At 37.8% G+C, this 23,448-nt stretch overlaps 1 protein-coding gene across 3 annotated transcripts in view; it reads left to right on the top strand.

Annotated features, from left to right (window-relative positions):
• Positions 1–14,544: 14,544 nt before the first annotated feature.
• LOC106952210 (SEC14-like protein 1) overlaps positions 14,545–23,448 on the top strand; it is an 18,542-nt gene continuing 9,638 nt past the window's right edge. Inside the window, exons 1-12 of one of the 3 annotated variants that reach the window (XM_015040194.1) lie at positions 14,545–14,770; positions 15,020–15,101; positions 17,907–18,056; positions 18,172–18,303; positions 18,629–18,757; positions 18,878–19,061; positions 19,653–19,762; positions 20,193–20,382; positions 21,112–21,200; positions 21,280–21,350; positions 21,446–21,617; positions 22,199–22,333. In XM_015040194.1, coding sequence (XP_014895680.1) covers positions 15,039–15,101; positions 17,907–18,056; positions 18,172–18,303; positions 18,629–18,757; positions 18,878–19,061; positions 19,653–19,762; positions 20,193–20,382; positions 21,112–21,200; positions 21,280–21,350; positions 21,446–21,617; positions 22,199–22,333 — 1,425 coding nt within the window. In that variant the 5' untranslated portion in view covers positions 14,545–14,770; positions 15,020–15,038. Of the gene's footprint in view, positions 14,771–15,016; positions 15,102–17,906; positions 18,057–18,171; positions 18,304–18,628; positions 18,758–18,877; positions 19,062–19,652; positions 19,763–20,192; positions 20,383–21,111; positions 21,201–21,279; positions 21,351–21,445; positions 21,618–22,198; positions 22,334–23,448 lie in introns of all 3 variants that reach the window. The other 2 variants (XM_015040193.1, XM_015040195.1) reach the window with 2 other exon arrangements.

Genomic DNA, 23,448 nt, shown 5'->3' with positions numbered 1-23,448 from the left:
TATTTGAAGCACTCACTTTCGCTCTATACCTGTGGCCAACAATAAAAGCCTTGACGTACCTAGAAGTACTGACAGCAGTTACACAATCTTTCCCAAAAAATGCTAAACTCCAGATATTGTGGATGAAACCTAGTTATACTAATCTTCAGGATCTTTAAGTGGTTGGTGTTCTTTTTAAAACCCCAAGAAAAATCCAAGTTAAAATATATATTTTTTTCTTAGTGTAGTTATAACCTGGCCTTTGGTAGCCTGGCAACCTGTCCAGACGCTATAGCCCACCTCTTTCTCTCTTAGTGTGACAGATAGGAACCAGCTGTCCTCAAGCAGGTGCAGACAATAGATTGACTGATAGATGAATAGCTGAAATGGAAACACTGGATCAGTAAGCTGCAGATCTGTAAAAACCTTGCTTCACTGTCTACGAGACACTCTTACAGGCGAGTTATTTTTTTAAATGAAGCACTATGAAGTTATCAGTAACATTTGATTGATCATTTCTGAAAAGATTGCTACGTTGCCATGTTTGGAAGATAGAAAGCTCTAGCTAAGTTTCTACCTAAACACGTTTTTTTTCTTAATCATATTTGAAAGATTAGACTTTCTCTCCTGTTTCTGCTAAATCACAGAGTTATGTTTGTGGATATGCTGTTTTGATTTATCCACACGATCATAAACTACCTGTTAACATGATTAAAAACAGTTTAACAATTAAACAACTTTACTTTTTTGTGTAATTATGCTTAGCAAGTCATTTTTTGAACTCCCACATCAAGTTGAAACAGATTACTGCAGCAATTGGAAAATATCCTAATAAGTTCTTGTACTCACAGAAACCTACAAACTCACAAATTTTTTTTATTTATTTTTTTTTTATTTTTTTTTTTTGCATTGCCATTTCTATTCAGACTTTGACACATTCAGCAGGGAACCTCGACCCCCACCACAGTAAATTGAAACATTTTCCATTTGACAAATTTCTCGTCACTTCTTCAGCTATGCATGTCCGCGGTGACAATTCAGACTACAATGCCCAGTCAAGAGGGTTCTCTAATGTCATTTTAAGCTTCCATTTCAAACTCTTGTTTGGTATAAAATGCCAGTGGGTTGCTGTAGCCCTGGACGTCAAGGCAGAAGACGGCATTCAATACCGAAGGCAATTCTGTTTCTGTATTCATAGAAACGAGCTTTAGGCTTACTTTGGACGTACATGAATCATCGCGCCACAGACTGTGCTGGAAAGAAGCAGACAGACTGTCTGGCAGAGGGGACAGATTTGAAATTATGTCTTACTGCTTACCTCGAGTCGTCCAGTCCTTCTGTTAAAGCAGGACTGAGAGGAGGAAAGAGGAAGAGGTGTAAGACGAATGTCCGCGTTGCTTTTAGACAGTACAGCCCTGGTGACGCTGCTGTCCGATTGGTCTGTCAAGCTGAAACGGGAAGTGATTGAAAAGGTGAGACGGAGTCTGGCGTTTTGGGCAGGAACGTGGACAAAGCTCTGGCCAATCTGCAGATATAGGAGACGGAAAATATAGTGGGACAAACTGAAAAAAAAAATATAGCTTATAGATCAAAGCTCCAAGATTAGCGACTGAAGATTGTTTACATAAATATTGCAGTTGAAAAAGAGGCAGAAGAGAGCGAAGCGGCTTGTGTACATAAACACTTTTAGGTCTGTGGTGGGAAAACTTTGAGAATTTTTGTTAAAATTGTCCTAAAAATACCCGAGACAAAATACATCAAAAAGTGGAGCAGAAAATCATGTTTATTTAGGTAAGACTTTGCGGGACCTTGACATAAATGTTTTTAGAAATCTCAGCATAGTTCAGCAGATGGCATGCCTTATAATCATGTCAGTCATTATCAAGACATTCACGCTGAGACGTCAAAAAAACTGGTTGATCTCTGCAGAGTCTAAAAGGTTTATGTGAAGAACAAAATGAAGTATGCTGTGAGGCAGAATAATCTGAGAGTTTCCAAACCTTTCTGAGGCTGCACTTGCCCCATGACAGGAGCAGAACCTTATACAAGCTGGTAGCTCTCCAAATAATTACTGTGAGGCTTCAAACCATCCGATTGGTGCAATCTTTAAATTTTCAAGTGTTTCAGGAACCACTGATCATTCCTGTAAGTTGAAAATTCTTCCTTAGAAAGAAAGCTTTGGGGATTTCTGTGCTCGTCTCGGCGTCTTTCGCATTGGGATGGTATTTTATCTTTGGTGAAAGGCCAACTCCTTTCTTCACAACCTGCACACAACAATAGTCTTCCCGTCAGATTTGAAGCAAAAGTTGACCTTCGGTGAACCAAGAGCGACATCTGCTGCTGTTTGGTGGATGTCGCTTGTGCTTCAGATTTATGGGCGTACCAGAAACGAGAGAATACAGAGGTTCCCACCTGGCAACTTTGTATGTAAAGAAAAAAAAAATGTATACATGAATATCCACTTCTTCTGACTGATTTCTATTATGGTCACCAAGTTTTCAATAAAAAAAAAAAAAAAAGTTTTCTCTGGAATAAAACATTGTGTTTAAAATGGTTTCATACTGGAATAAAAACAAAAATAACTCCTCACTTCTCAGCATAGATTGTAAACCGTCAAATGTAACTAATGCCAAGTTTTTTTTTGTTTGTTCGCCACAAGTTTTTGAACAGATTAGCTCATTTCAACGGTAGTCCTGTAGAGCCATAGAGTTATCAGCGTAGGATATTAATACATGGATGGACAACTAAAGTTCAAACGGATTTTTAAATCGGCTTCGTATAACTTCCTGCTTAGAAATCCTGTCGCTGAAGATGGCCTGTGAGCATCAACAGAACCGGTGCCAAAGTCCACATCCTGTGTGGTGAATCATTAAGATGTTTACCCTCAATTAAAGATGTTCTTTCTGCATGAGAGCCTTCAGATGTGAATCTAAGTATACTGATACGATGGTGTTGGATAAATGATTTAACACTTGCTTAATCAATTCCCCCTGGTGCAATGGCTGTTTCTGTGAATTTCCCTGTGACTAAAACAATCTGTGTGCTGGATTATTTTAGTTTTGCTGGCTTTGATTCATGTCCAACACTCAAGCTTTATATTTTTCTCCCTTATTTTCCTTTTATCTTTGCAAATCAGGAAAAAAAAAAAGGTGCAGCAAGAATCTCACGAGATATTAGACTCTTTTTTCTAAAAAAAAAAAATCCTCTTGATGTTTGCAAACTGATTCAAAAGGAGCAACACATTTTATGATCCGTTAAAACTTACTCACACAATTGGTCCAAACCGTGAACTGTACGTGAATTTTAATCGATTGAGATGTACTTTGGTGTTTTGAAGATTATTAGTGTTTATCTCTGTAGTGTATTTAATCTAAGACATTAGAAACACACAAAGTCCACAGAGACTCAACATTGTAAACTTCTTTGGGGATTCATTTTATGGCTATTTTAGCGAAGCCAATCGATGTGCTTATTTTGACCAGCAAGAAATCGTTCAATATTCTAACAAAGAATGCTATCAGGTTTAGTTGAGATAATGATAAACTAACTATTTCAATCCAGTGTTGCCTTTTGTGAAGACTTCCACGCTATTTCAATGAAGTCGTGCTCAGCTGGAATGGACATGCTCTTCCAAAATGGTGTAATATTAAGAAACGGCAAAAATGCCACTGTTTGGTCACCATTACACTGTTGATTTACAGAGTTTCATCTCGTAGGTTCACAGAATGATTAAAAACAAACGACTTGGATCTTTGCAACGACTTGGTAATTGCTGTTATTTCTTGTGAAACGGTGTGACACCGAAACCCAGCAGGGCGTTTGAATGCGTCTTTGTGAGGCAGTGGAGATGCTTGGATGTATTAATCAGGATGTCATGTTACTGTCATGTCCTGCCTGCCGCTACAATCTCTTCCTTTGACTGGTCCAAATCGATACCGTTTTAGGTGGTTACAGCTCCCACCCCGTCCACTGATGGACACATCTGTCGGCCGATGTATCACGGCTTAATTACACGTCACTTTACGACTCGGAGTTGGCCCGTGCAACACGTGGCAGGCAGCTCGACAGGAAGGAGGGGAAGCAGTTTTTAATATCGCCTCTGACAGCTGATGAAGTGAATGCTCTGTAGCTAAAAATTAACACAACAGTAAATCTTTCCCAGCACAATCCGCTTGCTAGGTGTTGTTACAGAAGATGAATGATAAATGATGGTACAGTGTCTTATGCAATAATCTGCTCGGTGATAGCTAAATATGGAGGTGTGTAAATATTAAAGAGGCAGTTAACCCTTTGTGGGTACTTGTTTCTGTGGGTGGCAGCTGGGGAAATGAATGAAGATGCATGGGAAACGTGCAGCACAACAAGGGTTGGAGTCATCCCTTTTCAGTATATTATTGATAATTAATTTTATAATACATACAGGTTCTGTTATGTTTTTATTTTTAAACTCAGCCATCCAAATTAAGAAAATCAACCAAAATGTTTTTGTTTTTTTTGACACAGATGAACATACAGCTATTCTAAATAGGTAGAACTAAATAAATGGACATTTGACCTCATGAGCCAGATGTGTTCACAAGTTTTAAGTTAATCCTTATTTATTTTTTCTAAAATTTATTGTAAAAGTACCATAAAGGGGAAGGACAACGCTGCTATTTTAAAATGAAACGTCCTCCTTTAGTAGTCTGAATAATTTCTGTCGAGACAGTACAGCCGCACTGTCTTCCTCATTTGAATACGAAAGGCCACTGCAGGCGCATATCAGGATGATTGATCCTGAACAGATGAACAGACTTTTCCCCGCAGTGCCTCAGAGTTCTGAGTCACTCATCTTTACTTAAAAAAAGTCCTGCACATTAGGAATGCGCCAATTAGCCACATTTCCTGTCGTCATTACACTTTGGTCACAACCTACGACCTGCCACGTCTGCATGTTGTAGTAGAGACTAAATGCAGGGAATGCTGAAACGTGTTTGAAAACTAGTCGTCAATGCACATGCTGTGCCGACCCACGATGCTCTTTAGGAAGAACGGAATAATAAAACAAATTCACTTTTTTATATGTTGGAGTTATGCTAATCTGCAGTTTAATTAGAATGCATCATGAAGCTAAGGTAGGCTGTTTGGTTTTTAGTCTTATCTTTTGTAAATGTATCAAAGAATATGTTTTACAAATATAATTCAATGATAATGGTGGGGGGGGGGGGAAGGGGGCATATTTGATTGAAATATTATCATGATATTTTGTGGGATTTCCAGTGTGATGGCGATAAAAGTGACACATATTTAAAAAAAAAACATTGTACATTACTGCATCTGTCAAAGCTCTACAAACTCAAACATTGTTTGATATTTAACCCACACATTATTAAAAAGGCCACTTGCAATAAATAGAACAGTTTGTACACTGTGTACTATATGTGCTGTTAAATGTGGGGGAAAAAAACAACCAAAAACAAATGCAGCATTTTTTGTTAGTACTGATTTCAGTCATAGTAAAAGGTTTGGGGCATTGTAAACATTTTAACTTGTAGTTTAATATTACCTCATAATAATTCTTAGCACAGTAAAAAAAAAATGTATGAGCATATTTGTGAGCTTGCCTCTTTATTATTAAATTGAATATAATTTCAGATCTTTGTATAACTTTTCTTCAGATTAACTTAGAAAGTGAGCTACTATTGTTACAGGTCAATTTTCTAAACTACAAACAAGTAACTGTTAGGGATGCTCAAATATGAAAAATTGCACTGATATTAATATCTGATAGTAATACTGCTGTGATGCCAGATTTACCAATATTTTCTTTTTTCTTTTTTTTTTATCCAATCACTCGATTAATCGTAAGAATAATCAATAGATTACTCAGTTACTAAAATATTTGTTTGCATAGCCATGAACAAACTCTGACCTATATATCAGTCAAACATAAAACGCCAGCAATCCAGTCAATAATCACCTGTTTTTTAAACTATTTATTAAGCAGCCTTTAAAAAGAAAAGATGGAAATCCAAAATACTTAACATGACGCCTTCTGAAAAACCTGTTTGGTATTTTAGTCCCAACAATGTGACACCAAAAAAGCTTTTGTTTGACAACCTGGCATTCAGTTGATGATAAGCCAATGGATGAGGAATCTTTCAGGTTCTGTTCAGGTTTTGGCCTGGCCTGGTTCTACTTCTTAGCACAACTTAAGTCATATTTGATAGTGAAATCCACTGTTTTCATGCAGTACATACACAATAATTATGTCAGTATCTGGCTCAATATCCAATTATAATCACATCTATACAGATTACACTTTGTAATTTAATCCAGTTGTAATTCAACATGTAATTTGTATTGCATCAACATAGATTACCACTAACAGAAAGTAGCAGCTGAAAGTGCCTTTCCAGCCACAATCCTACATGTTGTTATATTCCTCTCTCTTTTTTGTTCAATAAAAATACATTTTCAAAAATTGGAGTTGTCTCTTTTTAGGAAATACGTGCTTTGCAGAAATAGCGAAATACAGAGGTTAAAATAAATAACTGTAAGTAAAAGGGGGAAAAAACAGATTTCTGAAATTATATTAGGAGAAATGATCAAAACCCAGAGTCTGATGCCACTGGTGAAAACTTTCTTACTCCTTCTCTACATCCACAAGGATCAAATTTAATCACACAATGTCAATTAGTAAAAAAAAATTTATCTATCTAAGCAAGCCAGTCATTTGCACTGAATTTTGACTTTGCAGCAATCCCTTATGCTGAGCAAACATGTGGCAACATAGAGAAACAACTTCTGTTTAACAGGAAGACACTTACAGAAGAGCCAGTCTCAGTATAAATAACCATCTGCTTTGAACTTTTGGGGAAGAATAGAATAAAAACACAGACAAACAAAAAAAGCACCAGGTCTAGTCTGCCCCCAGAAATAAACCTGAAAAGAAAACATATAGTTTATTCCCCCTTATTTGCAAATAATACACAAATATAATAACACTTGTGGTCTGAAATGACTTCTTTTGTCTTCCATTTGTGCATGTTTCTGATATGGGTGCAAACTTTGTTGCAATTGACGTAGTCAAGTGCAGAAAAAAAGCAATCTTTAGAAGAACCTCTGCAGGTTCTGTAGGATTGTTGATGAAGACCATCGTCGACACAATAACAACTGGATACTTGGAGGCAAAAATATGAAAGGAATGCTAAAATCAATTTGACAGGATTTAAATATGGTACTCTAGGTTCTCAATCTGTTTCTGTCCAGTGTTGAACAATTTCCCTGAAATCTCTAGACCGACACAAGAGCTTTCTGAGACTTGACGAAATAGGAAAGTTTCAAACCCGATTTTATAATCTTTGTAATTTTATTATTACTTTCAGCAGAAAAGGCAGCAGAGCCCCATATTAATATGAGGGAATCTCAACTATGTTTTATTGTTGTTTACCTTATGGGCTCTATTTTATTGCCTAAACCCACAAAGCATACGACAATGGTTTCCTCTAGAGCACTGTTCAATAAAAATAAGCCTGGTTTCATTCATCAAGCAGTATTATGGTCCCATTTTGTTACTCTTGTTATGAAATGTAAAACAGACAACACAGTCGATAGCACAACTGGTCTAAACCAAACAAGTAAACGTCAAAATACATAAATACATCAACATTTTCACAAACCATCCTTTAGTTATCTCCATTGTCATGTCAGAAACTGAAAAATATGAAAAAATGAAAGAAAAACAGCAGGGACAAGAGAGCCATCACAAAGTTGAAAGTTGCCAAAGAATGATATTACTTTTGGAGGAGAACTTCACCATCCTCCTCCCATTTGCCTTCACATGTTTCCTTTATAAGAGCCCTTTGCAGGAAAAAATATTCTTTTTCCACTTTGCCAATAAACACACATTTGACATAGTCCTGTTTGAAAGGTGTTTCTGTTTGTGACAGGCTTCAAGATTTATGGCCTTACATAGCCCATCACATCATCCATGGAAGTGCCACTGAAGTGCTTCTTGCCTTAAAATCGAGTGTATGACTTAAAAGTTTTTTTCTTCTTCCCCCCCTAAGTACAGCTAAAGGGAATAAGGAAACCATTACATTTGGAATAAAGACTACACCTAAACTACTTCTACACTAGACCAACACATTGGTATTAAAGCTTCTCATTCCTAGGATTTGGACTTTACACACATTCCTTTTCCTCTTTCACCTCCAATTATCCTTGTTTTTCAACAACATCTGTCTGGGTTCAGGCTTGTCCTACAGCTAAAGACCTTCAGGGTTTGTCCCGTAGCGAAAACAAAATAGGCATTCACTTTAACAAAAGATTTTTTACTTATATTTCAGATATTGTGTATTTTTAAGGTTTTGTGGGCCCTAAAATATCCGATATGCCTCTGAGTCGTGGTCTCATGACTCAGATTTATTCCAAAAAGTCCCCTTTCACAGATCAATCAATTAAGCCAAGGTATCTTTTGATGACACCTTTACGTCGACCGTTGTGAAACAATAACACCCACTGTCCTTTCATGTGCCTTCGCCAAATAAACCGGCTGATTTGCATATAGTTTTGAAGTTATTCTAATTTGATCATTTACAATATGGTGGTGAGGATGCCTCTGATTCGGACTATATCCAGGATACTTGCTTGGCCCATTTAGCCTGAAGAATCAGAAATGTGACACATAATGTTGTTTTGCGTGTATAAGCAGTCTTCCCCTTTCATCTTGTCTCGATGCCTGTTGGGTCTATTTCCTATCCTCCACAGCCTCTTTAATCTAATGTTGGAATGCGTTCCTCACTGATGTAATTATTTTAGCCCACTGCCAGGATGTAACATAATTTTCTGTCCCAGAATGATTTTAGACGGCAAATTTCAAGTTTCCCTGACACGCTTGATCTTTTCTTTAAACGAGCTTTTCTAAAAAACTTTTTTTTTTTTTTTTTTTTTTTTTGCCCTCTCAGATGTGGAGCATGTGATTTCATAAATCACTTCTCGCTTCTGCTCCGGTTCGGTTTCTATCCTGAGGGGGTGTACGAGGAGCTGACCGAGCTCGATGTGAAGTTTTATGGAAGACGGATGGGATGTATTTCATTACCCTTTGTATGTTATAGCGCTGCGGTTACTGAATAGTGGGGCCACGCTGGTATTTGGAGGGCTGGATACCTGACACTCTGCTGAAAGAAAGTTGACACAGTGGCTGCCTCTTGAAAATTAAGTGCAATAGTTTGAGGTGAAATGTGTTATGACTCCTTGCCAGAGTAGCTGATATGTTTTTTTTTATTATTGATATTGAATTTTTGTGCTAGCAGACATTAATTACTGACATTTACTTATTCTTCCTGAATTTATGAAGCATTTGCATGCTTTTCAGATACATATTAACACAAAACAGAGCTGTATTGCAGTTGCACAATATTTAAATGAACTGACTCTGAGGGTCTACAGTCAGTCTTAATTAGGGCCATAAAAACATTATTTTCCTTGCACTTTTTGCGTCTCCAGCAGCTTCTATCAATGCAACATTTGTCCTGTCAACAGACTCTCCCCCTAGAGCTGTGGATCTCTGGTATCCTTGGTCTTCATGACAAACATCCAATGCCTTAACAAAATGGTTGAACTAATACTAACACAGAGGCTCTATGTTTACTAATTAGGTGACCTCCAAAGGAAATTATTCTTTTGAATATCATTTCAGTAAATCAGAGTAGACAGGGTTGAACACCAAGTTTTCTACTAGCTGAAGTAAATTCAGTGACCACTTTTAGACTATGACATATTGGACAGTTGAACCTCTTTGGGTGTTATATAAAAACTGCAGCGGGTTATAAAAGGACCTGAAGAAATATTCAAGAGGTCCCATAAATTTTAATGTGATATTAGGCAGAGTTAACAGGCTGAGATATTTCAGCCTGGTGTTTCATCCGAAGTCCTAAAGAGCTCTGACTGTTGCCGAGACTGACGGCTCATCTATGCTTAACTGTAAAGATTTCAGAAATTACTGATATGTATTTCATGTTACTATATTTTAATAAACTGTCTATCCCTGCTGCAAGACCTGTACTCGCAGCTTTAACAGCCTTAACTATTTCAACTGGCTGCACTAGGAAAGGTGCATAAGACCTCCCTGGGGAGCCTTGCAGAACATTTTCACCTCTTTTGCTGCTATAAAAAGTGCTTTTGACCCACCAATTTGTCCAGTGAAGGGAAAAAGAAGGTTTCCACTCAGGTTCACTAGAAGTGCTTTTAACAGATGTAACTTGAAGTAATCTTTTGGTGAATTACAGTCTATCTCGTTTTCTTTTGAAGGTATTTTTGTTCACTGTGTTTTAAACTATTGATTTCTTAAGATTTTGCATGAATTTGACTCCCAGCACAAGATTAACTCAGGTTTTAGCTCTGGAGTTTGACTGATTTTTTTTTTTCAGCCATTTTGCTGCTGTTTTGAATCTCTGTTCTTCTGCATTACCCACAGTTTCAGATGTAACTATCAGACAGCTGGCCTCACCAATTCAGAGGATCTCAAAGCAGGCAAGGCGCCAACATGAAAGAAATAGCAGGGTTGTTGATACTTGAGGGGGTTCCTGTGTTGAAATGTGTGTCACGCAAGAAGAGTTTTAAGTTCATGTAACATGTTAAAACTAAATATATTTATGCCAATGAACTGCAGGATTCACAATAAAACTAACATGCATGCACCTTTTTCAAAATGTAAGTAATTATGGGTCAATTTGCTTTTTTTTTTTTTCTTTTTTTTTTGCCATCATCTTGTAACCTTTGCAACCTAGTTTTTGACAAGTATTATTTGGCAAGTTGTTTTAACATAAAATTGATTTTGTCTGAATATTTGTAATTACATCCCTCATATCTAAAAATGAGTTTTAAACACAACTACATTTTGACGAATTAATAATTTAAGATGTCTGCATTTACATTTCTGGGTAGGCAGAATAATAAATCCAGATATCTTACATTTTGAAGGATCAAAATGGCTTTCTAGATGTCTCAAATGACATGACGAGATTTGCTAGTTGAAGGGTCGCACATCCGTGACTGCAATTCAAGATATTTAAAATTGAATTATGACTTGTCAAAAATCTACTAAACTATTTCAGCTTTCACTCAAGCTGAAATGGATTAGTCCTTTTTTTAAAAATTGTTTTGCCCTGAGCTTTAACATACCATACCTACTGAGGACTGCAGTCTTCCCCATATCTCCTCATGTTGCACCTCCACACTTCAGGGAGAATCTGCTGGGACGAACAACCTGAAAAGACTGAAAATTGTTTTGAATGTTTTCCACTCACTGTAGAATGATGGACTTGAAATTGTTTGAAAATAGCCTTATAACCTTTCCCAGACTGAAAGGCAGAAACAATGACTGTAATTCTCTAAGGTTATTGGTGATGTCTTGCCTTCTTGACATGGTGTTAACACGCATGCAAGTTCAGGACCAGCCAGTCGTTGAAACAACTCTATTTAAAGAGGTGGCCACACCTGCTGACCATCATTTAGTCAAATGCATTTGTATTCAGCATTGTTGTGGTGAATATGTGCTGTATAGCTAAGACTCTTTTTAAGTTTCCTTGCAGTGCATTCTGCTCAGTCTCTTTATTTGGTTATCTTTACATAGTCTCCATAGTGATCCCTAGAGATAAACAAAAAAGAAAACAGCTAAGCTTCAGGATGTAGAAGATTAAAGCTCCTCTGCACTACTTTCATCATAATTACTACAGTAATACAAGATATAATTCTAGCAGAAACATCTGCATATATATATATATATATATATATATATATATATATATATATATATATATATATATGTGTGTGTGTGTGTGTGTGTGTGTGTGTGTGTGTGTGTGTGTGTGTGTGTGTGTGTGGAGAGCTGCACCAGTGAGAGCTTGTTTTTCCATCTGTTATTTCTTTGCCATGTTTTGCTTTTAACTGAAAGTAAAATTATTCAACTTGTGTATTTTTTTTTCTTGAATTGAATTTCTCAATTAAATTCAGAGTTTATTCATATAGCACAGTAGCAACAATCTCAGCTAACTTAAGCACTTCACCACCCAATAAAATGGCAATAAAATTAGCAATAAAACAATAGTATGTATTTTCAGTCTAGACTAAAACTGACCTAAAGATTGAGCTAGCTTAATATAGAATATAATGAGCTCAGTAAGTAAATTTCACTTCCCACTTTTGTCTCCCAAGCAGTGATCACCTCATATGAGAGTACGGGTGATTATGCTAGTCCAGGCAAACAGATGAGTCATTATGTTATTGTGATGAGTTCCAACTACGGTGTGGGATATGGCAGGCAGGATATGAATTTGAAAGTATAATCTTCTTTGTCATAATAGAGTCAAGCATGCTTTTTATGGTGCTTGATCACAACCAGAGCGGAAAAAATGAAAAAGACACACCAAGATTTTTACCCTCAGTGAAAACACCCACTCATACCAAAAAAAAATAATAATTCAATGTGAGAAAGGCCCTGAGAAAAGCATGCACTGAAGGATCACTCTTGACAGCCCCAATCCACTTTGAACAGCGCTTTAGAAAAAGACAGTCTTCTCCTTTTTGTTGTTTTGTGAAAAAAGTAATGATTGTGCTAGTGATGCAAATTCATCCTAGATGCATATGGTCAATTAGTGAGAAGAACCATATCTGTGACATTAAATCAGAGGTCATTTGGGAGGAAAACTTGGCTTTGTTCTGACTTCATTTCCCCCATTCAAGATGTGCTGCCATGTCCATTAGCTTTCATTTTAGCCATGCCAATGTTGTTTCAGGAGTCTCAATAAAGCCCCAGCTGCATCGCCACGGGATGGCAAATCTGATACTGTTGAGAGACAGTAATAATAGCATGAGGCCTGCTATAGAAAATGTGTTTCAGCGATCATTTCCATGACACATTAGTCTTGTCAAACCTTATACTTTAGCAAAGATTAATGCTTATAATCTCCGACACAGATTATAGGATATGAACATGTCTGATTAAATATTGGTCACACCTTACAAGTTTTTTTTTTTTTTCTTTTCAGTCAACACTACCAAAATAACAAAAGCAATTCATAATTTAGCTTAAATAAGCAAAGTTTGATTGTTTGATAGTTGCTTGTAGTTACCATTAATCAGTAATAAAACATATTTTAAGAAAGACACATCTTAGTAAATGTGCTTTGTTAACCATGCAGACATTTAATTACATTCCAAGGACTAAAGTACTAGTTTAGACAGAGGTAGTCTGTGATGTATCCAGTATCTTAATGTGTTAAAAAGCAATCCCTTATAACTCCTAATAATAATCTATGACTTACAAAATGCATGAATCCCACCCTGCAAATATTTAGGGATCAAATGTTTGTTTTTACTTGACTAAAAAAATAACAATATGCCGTCTTTATTTGATCCTTTATTTGATCAGAAATCGCATTCTAAATTCTGAACCAATAACGCCAATTTTATACACAAAATGACGCCACCTTTCTGTCAAAACACAAAAGGTTTTGATATGTCCTGAATAAGATTTGACCTTTTTACTGAAACGTGCTATTAAGATTTATTACTTGTCAATAAGGAAGCTGCTCCCTGTTTAGAATAGCCATAAACTGCTAATAATTCAACACCCTCCCTTTTCCGCTACCTGGACCGTCACTAACCAATTTCCTGTGAGAGCAGTCATATGACTTACAGATCTTCAAATGCTACAAATTGACTTTGAGAACAGAAATTAAAACAGTTTTTTAACAAGCCAGTTATAATAATCAGGAACAATATTACCATACTAATTCATCCTTTTTGGATTTACAATTTTTTTTTTCTGTTTTCTCTGTCATGTATAATACTCAGGTCTCAAATTATATGCTTCTCTTTATTTATTTATTTTTCTCCCTTTCACTCTTAAGATTAAACAGCAGCAACAGTTTCTATATAAGCATGGAGTAAGTTCTATGAAATTATAAATATTGAATGAAGTTATTTTATAATTGGCATACAGGTGAAAGATGTCACATTTTTACTTTAATTTACTAAATAAAATCATATGATCTGATACTAAGTGTCATTATCAGGAGCCAGTCATTCATATCTCAGTGAAACAGGAACATCCAAGGTTTGGTGGTTGACCAAATCTACTGCAAATAACTTAAACAACAAAAGTACCAGGCAGACGTTTACCAAATCTCTGTGTTAAGTTACAGAAAATATGCAAGCCTTGGTACCGTTTTTAGAGGATGCAATTTTTGAATCATTACCAAGATCTAGTGTTAGGGCTTCATGAAGAAAGTACCACTAGATGGCATATAGAGATTTAGTTTAGACAGAATTGCAGATGAAAACAAATGGTGCTCCTGTAACGGAGAGAAAAATGTAATTTGCAACAGGAAGAACATTTTTGTTTTTAAATTAAAAATGTAAAGTAAAATGTGTTTTAACAAAATAATTCCTGACATAGTAGGTGTACTAAAACGGTACGATGAAAGGGAATCAAATACTGTATATTAAAGTAGATTAAATAACTATCAAAAAAAGCTACAATCAAACAGAGGTAAGTTTGAAACACACTCACTTCCTGTTTGTCTGAAGTGGGCGGAGTTAACTGGCCCACCGGTCTCCATGACAAACAAACTGCTGACGACACAATGTTTTTCTTTTAGCTGTACAACCTGCGGTGTTTTCCCCATTAACCTCATTTTCTCCTACTTTTTCCGTGGGGGGTTGACATTATGGATGCACTAATAGCCGGACAAATTCACTGAGGCATCAACGTTTCGGACTGAAAAACAAGTTTTGCATTTTTCAGGTTCGTGTTTTCTGCCCTATGAAGTCCGTTAAGTGGGAACTAACACGGGGAATTTGTCGTTTGTCTTAGGAACGAGAACGAATTATACCATTTTTCTCATAAATACCATGGAAAATGATCGTCCTGTAGCTATTGTGGCTTTTTTCTGTGTACAGTATCGCTTATGGCTTTTTGTCGTAAACTTTAGCACGGCTTTTGTAACTGGCTGCCGTCTTTTGATAAACTGTGTCATGACTATCCATTCAGCAGAGACAGCAGAGCTACAGCCATGGTGCAGCAGTACCAGTCCCCTGTTCGGGTCTACAAGCAGCCGTTTGAGTTAATAATGGCGGTGAGTGTTTGGTTTTCCTTCGGGGCCATATTGGCTCAAACAGAGGACATCTGGGTTTATGGTATGGCAGCGGACCAAACAGTTAGCAGGACATGTTTGTAGTCTTTTGTGCCTTCAGGGATATTAGTCGAGTAAGTACATATGATTTATTTTTAAACCTTAGTAGGATGTCAATGTGTGCGGAGGATATTCCCTCAGATGTACACATGCCTCTTCAAAAACTTAGCACACAATGTCTCTGTTGACTTCATAAGTGGCTAAGATAATTGTTTCTCAATCATTTTATCCTGAAGTGAGATGTTGGTTACAGATAAGATAACCAAAGAACATGTTATAAAGTTATTGATCAGGGCGTTCCTCTTCAGGTTTCATTATGTAACGAGTTTTAGTTTGTTTCTGGAGGATTGAGGAGTATTATGTTGTATATTCAAATAAGAATTGTAATATATTGAAGTTTTTTGGGGGGGGAAAGGGGGGATGGTATACTGTTCCTAGTTTAAAATCCTACAAGTCAACATAGAGGCCAGAGTTTTTTTCCAGTCACACATTGGACAATATGTTAGACATGTTGATGCACACTGCTTGTCAGCTGGCTGAAGGAAAGTCGGTAAGTCTTTCTCCCACATACAATAAAGACAAATTCAGCCATCTGGAATTATTTCCAGTTGCAAAAATCAACAGTCCTGATACATCCTACCTAGATTTAGATTAGATTTCAGCAGTTCCAGCATTGTGTTACAGCTGCAGAAGTATTTACCAGTATTAGAGAAAACTGCTCTCAAATAGAAAGAAAACTGGATAGTCATTCGACTGAAAGCTCATTACGCTTTTCTCTTGAATACAAGGGAGACAAAGTTTGGCATGGGGAAATATTCACAAGTTAAAAAGCATAACAAAATATGGTGTGGATACAAAAAGCCCTATATTTCCATTTTATTCAGGTATTTGTTTTAAACTAATTGTCCAGCACATACATATTTTTACACCGGTACTGTCAGATCTGGCTTAAGGTTGTATGGGGTTTGAAAAACAATTTAATTAGGAGGCTTTCCAACTCCCATCAAGCTTAGCTACTAAGTTAACATTTTTACATCATCCATTCATTATAAATCTTGCATAGAATTATTCAAGTTTACAGCTAGAACATAATTTCAAATGCATAACAAGCCAATTGTGTGTATATGTTTGGTGATAAAAGACAAATGGGACACTTCAAAGTTTTAACCTGTTCAACAAAATACTTTACTGTGATGAAACTTCTTCATACATTGACTTTACTTTTAAATGCAAATAATTTCCTTTTTTTCCCCCACTGATGTCATTTAAGCAAAAAAAAAAAGACACATCTGTGTTAGCTGTGAAAAAAAAAATTACGTAACGTTATCTCACATCTATTCCAATTTCTCAACCTTTTTTTTCCCCCTCCAGAGATTAAGCTTGGTTTTCTTTTAGCAATGCAAAAGTAGGACAGATATAGCAAAAATTTGGATTTCAGACTGAGGCAATTTTGTATATCGCCCTCGTTTCACAGCCTGTTCCCTGTTTATGTTTCTTTAAAGTTATATATTAAGCTAAAAGCTTATGTAATGTCCACAGTTTTGGAGCAAAGCCAATGCTGCTGCTGTCACAATTTACACTGCACCTGCTGTAGTACTTATTCAATATGAGTTAAACTTCAGAAACATAATTGCATGGTTACCATTTGCAGAAAGTGATTTTGGTGCCTTTTTAAAGAAATCACTGCTCCAAGGTCCCTTGTGTGTCGGGTTATTGAAAATGGACTCAGTAGAGGCCCTTTAGAAAACTAATAACAGCTCCTACGAGGAGACGGCAGAGAAAAGAGAACGTCCCGCCTACCACAGTCCACCGCTCCCATTTATCTCTCAGCTTTCTCATTAGCCCCTGGCTAATCCTGCCAGTGACAGTTATTACTCTAGCTAACAGTCCTAATCAGTGTCCTGGATATTACTGAATGTGCACACAGTGACATCCTGGTTGTCCTTTTCATGACACCTCTTTATGACTCTCCCAGGCCTTTATAAAAAAAAAAAAAAAAAAAAAGGAATCTTAATGTTGTGGCCTTTTTTTTTCTTTCTTCCGCTTTTACAAAGATTTACACAAAAGGTTGTCACTTGTTGAATTGGATTTAATCAATAACACCTGAGGAGTGAAACACCGTCTCAGGTCTTCGGTTAAATTCATTAGATCATTAGGCGGCTAGTGCAAACGATAAGAGAGCGAAAGATGGAGGCTGTTGTCGCTGAGAGCGTTATAGGCGTTAGAAATGTGTGACCTCTTTATGCGTTTGCGGTTCGCAGCCTTTTAGAGCCTTGCAAAAGTATTCAAACCTCTCGATCTTTTTCAAAATGTTCCATCTCCGGGCGTCTCTCCGCCTCTCGGTCACCTGTCAGAACTTTGTCGCGAGAAGCTGCACAGACGCATTCAGCTGCTCCCTCAGATCCCGTTTCTGCTGCGACTCGATCGATATCGACAGGTGAGCCCTGCTCCCGTCGGCCCGGGCAGATGGTCGTGTGCTGCAGGGCCCGTAATGCGTAAAGCAATCATTGCTTGTAAAATCTGGCACAGCTGGGAGGTCGTCGCCGTGCACGGTGCATAAACTTTTATTATGCTTTTACATAAACGATTAAAGCGACTTGCTGTTTAAATGAGTCTGCACCTGACATTGGAATCACATGCTACCCACGCTGCGCTGTCAGCAAATTGCAGCCCAAAGTGGAACACAGCGGGCTGACTCGGGGGATTGATGCTACGTGCAAAAGATCAGCAATTTTCTGGTGTTCTCAGGCTTACGCCAGACGATTCCCAAAGTGCCCGCTGATCCCTGTGTTTGTGGACAGCGAGATCCTCAGCCAAAGTGAAAGCAAAGACGGCTCCGTGGTGGTCACCGAGAGACGCTGCACCATCGACGTGGAGGCCCCCCGGCTTCTCAAACGAGTATGTCTAATTGCTCCCTCAACAGAGCCGGCAGCCAAGAGTTCAAGCACAACAGTTGATGTGATCAGATCGTTTTCCCTCAACAGTTTGATGCTTCTCTTTGTTCCGCATTTAGATTGCAGGTGTGGAATATCTGTACTTTATTCAGAAGAACACGCTGAATCGCAGAGACAGGACGCTTCGCATCGAGGTCCACAACGAGACATTTTCCAGCAGAGTCATCGTCCGGGAATGCTGCAGCTACACGGTGAGCCGACCGAAACGCCTATTCAGGTCAACAAGAGCTCTGTGTCTTTACTGTTTCACCTTTTTCATCTTTTTTTTTTTTTATTTATTATGTTTTGCACTTGTGGAGCATTGTTTTAATGGGAAAGCAGCTTTGTTTTATGTTCCAATAACAATTCTGATCTTTATTATGCACTATCTCAGACCTCGTGGTCTTATCTCTTAAGGAGTTTGATTGAGTTACCTGCAGAAAAAAAAAAAAATCTTGTTAAATTTACTCCATCATCATCTTCTAATTATGATTCCTTTCAATTTCTTTTATTTTTTTTATTTGTCCTCCTCTGCAGGTTCATCCCGAGAATGAGGACTGGACCTGCTTTGAACAAACAGCTAGCCTTGATATTAAATCCTTCTTTGGCTTCGAAAGCACAGCAGAGAAGATAGCCATGAAACAATATGCTGGCAGCATTAAAAAGGTTGGTTTACAAAACCGGCCTATGAATATTTGATCAGCCTTCTGTATTTGCTTCAATTATTTATTTTTATTTTGTTTTCTTCAAACCTAAACAAGCTCGTGTGTCCTCCGCTTGTTCAAGGGTAAAGAAATAATTGAGTACCACCTCAGAGAGCTGGAGGAAGAAGGAGTAACTCACATACCTCGCTGGATGCCCCCCGTTGAAGGAGGCCTCCTCTCTGCTGTCCCAGTGAGTGGTGCCGCTGACGGGCTTCCTGGCAAAGACCTGGCCAATCCCACAGAGCTGCTGACCAGTTCAAATGATGGTCAGTAAATGTGATCACTTATTAGTTCCATGCGAGTTTGTCGATAGACACCAGCGGTTGGTCAGTCCTGCACAGTCGGACAAATTATAGATCCATCCATTGACTTGTTCAGATCACTTTTGTTTTTGTCTGTTGCTTTTTTTTTTCTTTCTTTTTTCTTTTTAAACCTATTTGATTCAAGTCAAGTATACATTTTTGATCTCAAAAGGAAATTAAATATACTCCTTTAATTACAGAGTTATTGTAGACGGTGATTGCTGTTGCCTGGAAAGATCTCCTGTAGCGATCTGTGTTAACAACAAGCTAGAAGAAACCTCTGACTGAAGACACTTTATTATTAATGAAGTCTCTTGTTTTGTCCATCAGTTCATCTCCTTTTTCATACATTTATTCATAAGTTTGTCTCTCCATCATGCTATGTTTTCTACCCGTCTGTCCATCCATCTTTACAATCGAGGGAACGCAGGGATTTTAATAAGCCGACAAAACTGACCAATCCCCTGCAAAACTGCGATTGTAACCCCTGGCCATTTCTCTTTGATGCATGCCGTATGTGCTAACTCGGTATCGTAAATGCGTTTTGACTTTTAGACAAGTTGGACGCAGACTACATCAGACGTTACCTTGGTGATTTAACGCCTCTGCAGGAGAGCTGTCTCATCCGACTGCGCCAGTGGCTCCAGGAAACCCACAAGGGCAAGGTCACATAAACACGAGCAGATGAGTTTGTGCTGTTGCGTTTAGACTTGAGCCAGCTTTACTGCTGACAGACCTCATTTTAAGCATAAGATGTTTTCATATGCATGTCAAGTTTTGATTTTTGTGTGTGTTTTTAACAGTTTGGTTTCATTGGACAAAAATATGAATAAGCTGGTATCTGGTGTCACAGAGAACTTGCAGCTTTAAAAGATATTTGTATTTTGTACAGGCAGAACTTCAACACAATCATTTTTATTAAGACAAAATATCTTTTTACACTGTAGGTCACATTAACCAAGTTAACACTATTATTTTTGATGTTTTAATCATACTTTTCAAAACACCAGAGGGTGCTTTTTAATTATTATTATTTATCAGTTACTGTGTGGCAATTGTTGAAGTTTGTTTTGACTTCTGCTTCTCTGTGTGCAGATCCCCAAGGATCAGCACGTGCTGCGCTTCCTCAAGGCCAGAGATTTCAACATGGACAAGGCCAGAGAGTTTCTGTGCCAGTCTCTGACCTGGAGGAAGCAGCACCAGGTGGACTTCCTGTTGGACACATGGGAGCGCCCACAGCTGCTTCAGGATTACTACACCGGCGGGTGGCACCACCACGACAGAGGTAGGTGGTTGTCAGAGAGTCGGCAGTTATTTAATCAAATACAAGTTCTATTATTTTTGCTTTTGCAGTAAATTCTGATGCAGTGCATCATTTAGGCCGAAAACAATTTCATCTTCAAACAGATCCGCTAATGAACTGAGCTGGAATTAAATAGCATATTTTGCACTTTTCTTATTAGCCAAGACAACTTCCTGCTGTCCTAATTAAATCAGTTAGAAACTGCTGAACAGAAATAAAATGGAATTATGAAAGGCGTCGTCTGTGTTTTACTAAATCTGTTCATTTCAAACTAGCTTTCGTTGGTGGGCTGAGTTAGTCACCAACACTCCAATCTTCTTTTGCAGGGAACGTGTTCAAGTGCAAATCTATGTCATGAATGTTTTCTGCAATATCCATCCAGGCGTCCTTATTTGTTTTGTTTTTTTTCTTTCAGTGTTTATCTCTTTCTTTTGCACTTTAATGCTTCATGTAGTCTTATTATCAAACATCAAATTTTCATCTGTTGTTTCTGCATGAACAATCTTTGTCTTTACAAATTGTTACTCAATTCAGGCAGTGGGAGGTTGATTACCTTTCTCTCATCTGCAGTTCACCCGAGCCCGAAAAGCATTCTGGGGAAAAAAAACGAATCCTGTAGATGCTTACTACTCTTGTTTTTCCACTTTTTACTCGCACGCATGTTACATTTCTATGTATTCAGTTCTGCTCGGTGTGAAATGTGTTGTTCAGATGGCCGCCCTCTGTATGTTCTGCGTCTTGGTCAAATGGACACCAAGGGCTTGGTGCGAGCGTTGGGGGAAGAGGTTCTGCTGAGACAGGTAACAGGAACACGCACACACATATATGTTAAATTTAAGACAAAAACCATTTATCAAGACATGTTCACTGTGTAAACAGGTGCTTTCCATTAACGAGGAGGGACTGAAGCGCTGTGAGGAGAACACCAGACTCTTTGGTCGACCCATCCGGTGTCCAAACAATCATTTATACTAACATGTTGGGTGTTTCATAGCTTCTTTAGCTTGAATAAAGTTGCTAACTTTCATGTGTGTGTGTGTGTTAGCTGCTGGACATGCCTGGTGGATCTGGAGGGTCTAAACATGCGTCACCTGTGGAGACCGGGAGTTAAAGCCCTCCTGAGAATCATTGAGGTGGTCGAGGCGAACTACCCAGAGACTCTGGGCCGCCTGCTCATTCTGCGAGCTCCCAGGGTGTTTCCAGTCCTTTGGACTTTGGTGAGGGAAAGAAAAAAAAAAGAAAACTTGCTTTTGATGCGACTCTATCTATGTGTATGTATGAAGTTGTTAGCTACAGATTTAGAGTTTTTGTGAGCTGAAGTGCTTAATAGTCGGGTGAAAGCAAGTGACACGAAAGAAGAAGAGCAAAGAAATAAAATATTGTCAAATAAAGATAATTATAGCCACAGAATATGCAGGGACCGCGGTGTTATTCCATCATTGCCGAAGCAATATGCAGTTGAGAAGGATAATAACAGCACTAAACAAAAGAAATACCCATGAATATAACATTATGCAGGAAAGCTCTATGATAATTTAGCAGTTTGCTTCTGGTTCATGTAAATGATGCATCCAGTTATTGATGAACAGATAATGAAATTATAAATGAATATAGAGAATGCGCTACGATGCAGATGTGGGTGCTTAGTAACGCCATCATCCAGCCAACTCATTTATTCCTCTCACATGAATAATTCATTGCTTATTGATTACTTTTTTTTTTCCCCCTGTCTGAGTTCATAATGAGGGACCCTGCTGTTTCTCGCATATCCCAATACCTGTTGTGTTCTCGTTTCCAGGTCAGCCCCCTGATTGATGAAAACACTCGTAAGAAGTTTTTGGTCTACGCTGGGAGAGACTACCAGGGTCCCGGAGGCTTAGTGGACTATATCGACAGAGAGATCATCCCCGACTTTCTCGGAGGGGACTGTCTGGTAAATTTCTTTTTCTTGCATATCCCGATACCTGTTGTGCTCTGGTAAATTCCCAGTTTAATTGAAACAGATTATTGGTGTTTTTTCCTATTGAACATATTGACATTTTGTCACATTTCAGTCCTGAAACTTGTAGCTTTTTTGACAAACCAGCTCCAGCTCATAACTGTTGAGTGAAAAAAAAATGTTTTTTTTTTGTTTTTTGTTTTCAAATTCTTTTTGCCCCACTTTTTTTTTTTTTTTTATCATTCATCTTTGCAAAATTAGCTCAGACCCGGGTAGCGATCGTCTATACTCAGGAAAGCATTCACTCTGTTCCACAAATTCCCAATCAAAATGTATATCTTGACTTTGACTATGCCGTTCTAGCATGGGTATATACTCTGATCTAAAATATGTCATTGCATTTTTGGCTGCAGGTTTGGGGCATTTTGGGTTCCTCAGACAGGATTGCCATATATTTAGCTAAACCCATCTTGCAGCTCTGACTAGTTCAAGCAAGCCTTTCCACAGCATGTTGCTGCCATCTTCATTTCCCATTGTAGAAAAGTTTAGTTTTTTTTTTCTTTTTTTTGCCACATATACCCTTTTTGCAAGTAGACAAAAAACACTTCATTTATACACCACCTCTGACCAGAGCAATTTTCCAGCGCATTGTGTTGTTTGATCAAATACAATAAAATACATGGGTGTTTGTGTTTGCAGCGTGGAATGGGATAAGGTTAAAGTTGTGTGATCACGTTCACTAAGTACTGTAAGATCAATTATCATTAAATCCTAAAAACCTTGGCTCTGAGGCAAGCTTGGTCTGTATTTATTAATAGTAATAAATACAAGTAGAAGAAATTGTTCTTTTTTTTTTCACCTGATGCTGATTTTATAACTTCAGCTGCTCAGTCTTTTGAGAACACCTTTGATTTATTTATCTCTTCATATCGAGCTAAAAGCTGTCAATGGATAACAGGTAGAGATGGGCCGATCAGGTTTTTTCCTGCCGATTCTGATCACACATGACGGCCGATCACTGATACCGATCACATAATTATTATTTTATTAATCATAAGCACTGCCGGTTACAGTATGTGGAAAAAGTAACCATGAATTCACCTTAATTT

Source organism: Poecilia latipinna, unplaced genomic scaffold, assembly GCF_001443285.1.
Source record: "Poecilia latipinna isolate Pla-1442-1.1 unplaced genomic scaffold, P_latipinna-1.0 Scaffold499, whole genome shotgun sequence".
Lineage (NCBI taxonomy): Eukaryota > Metazoa > Chordata > Actinopteri > Cyprinodontiformes > Poeciliidae > Poecilia > Poecilia latipinna.
This window is presented reverse-complemented; position numbering and strand designations above follow the sequence as displayed.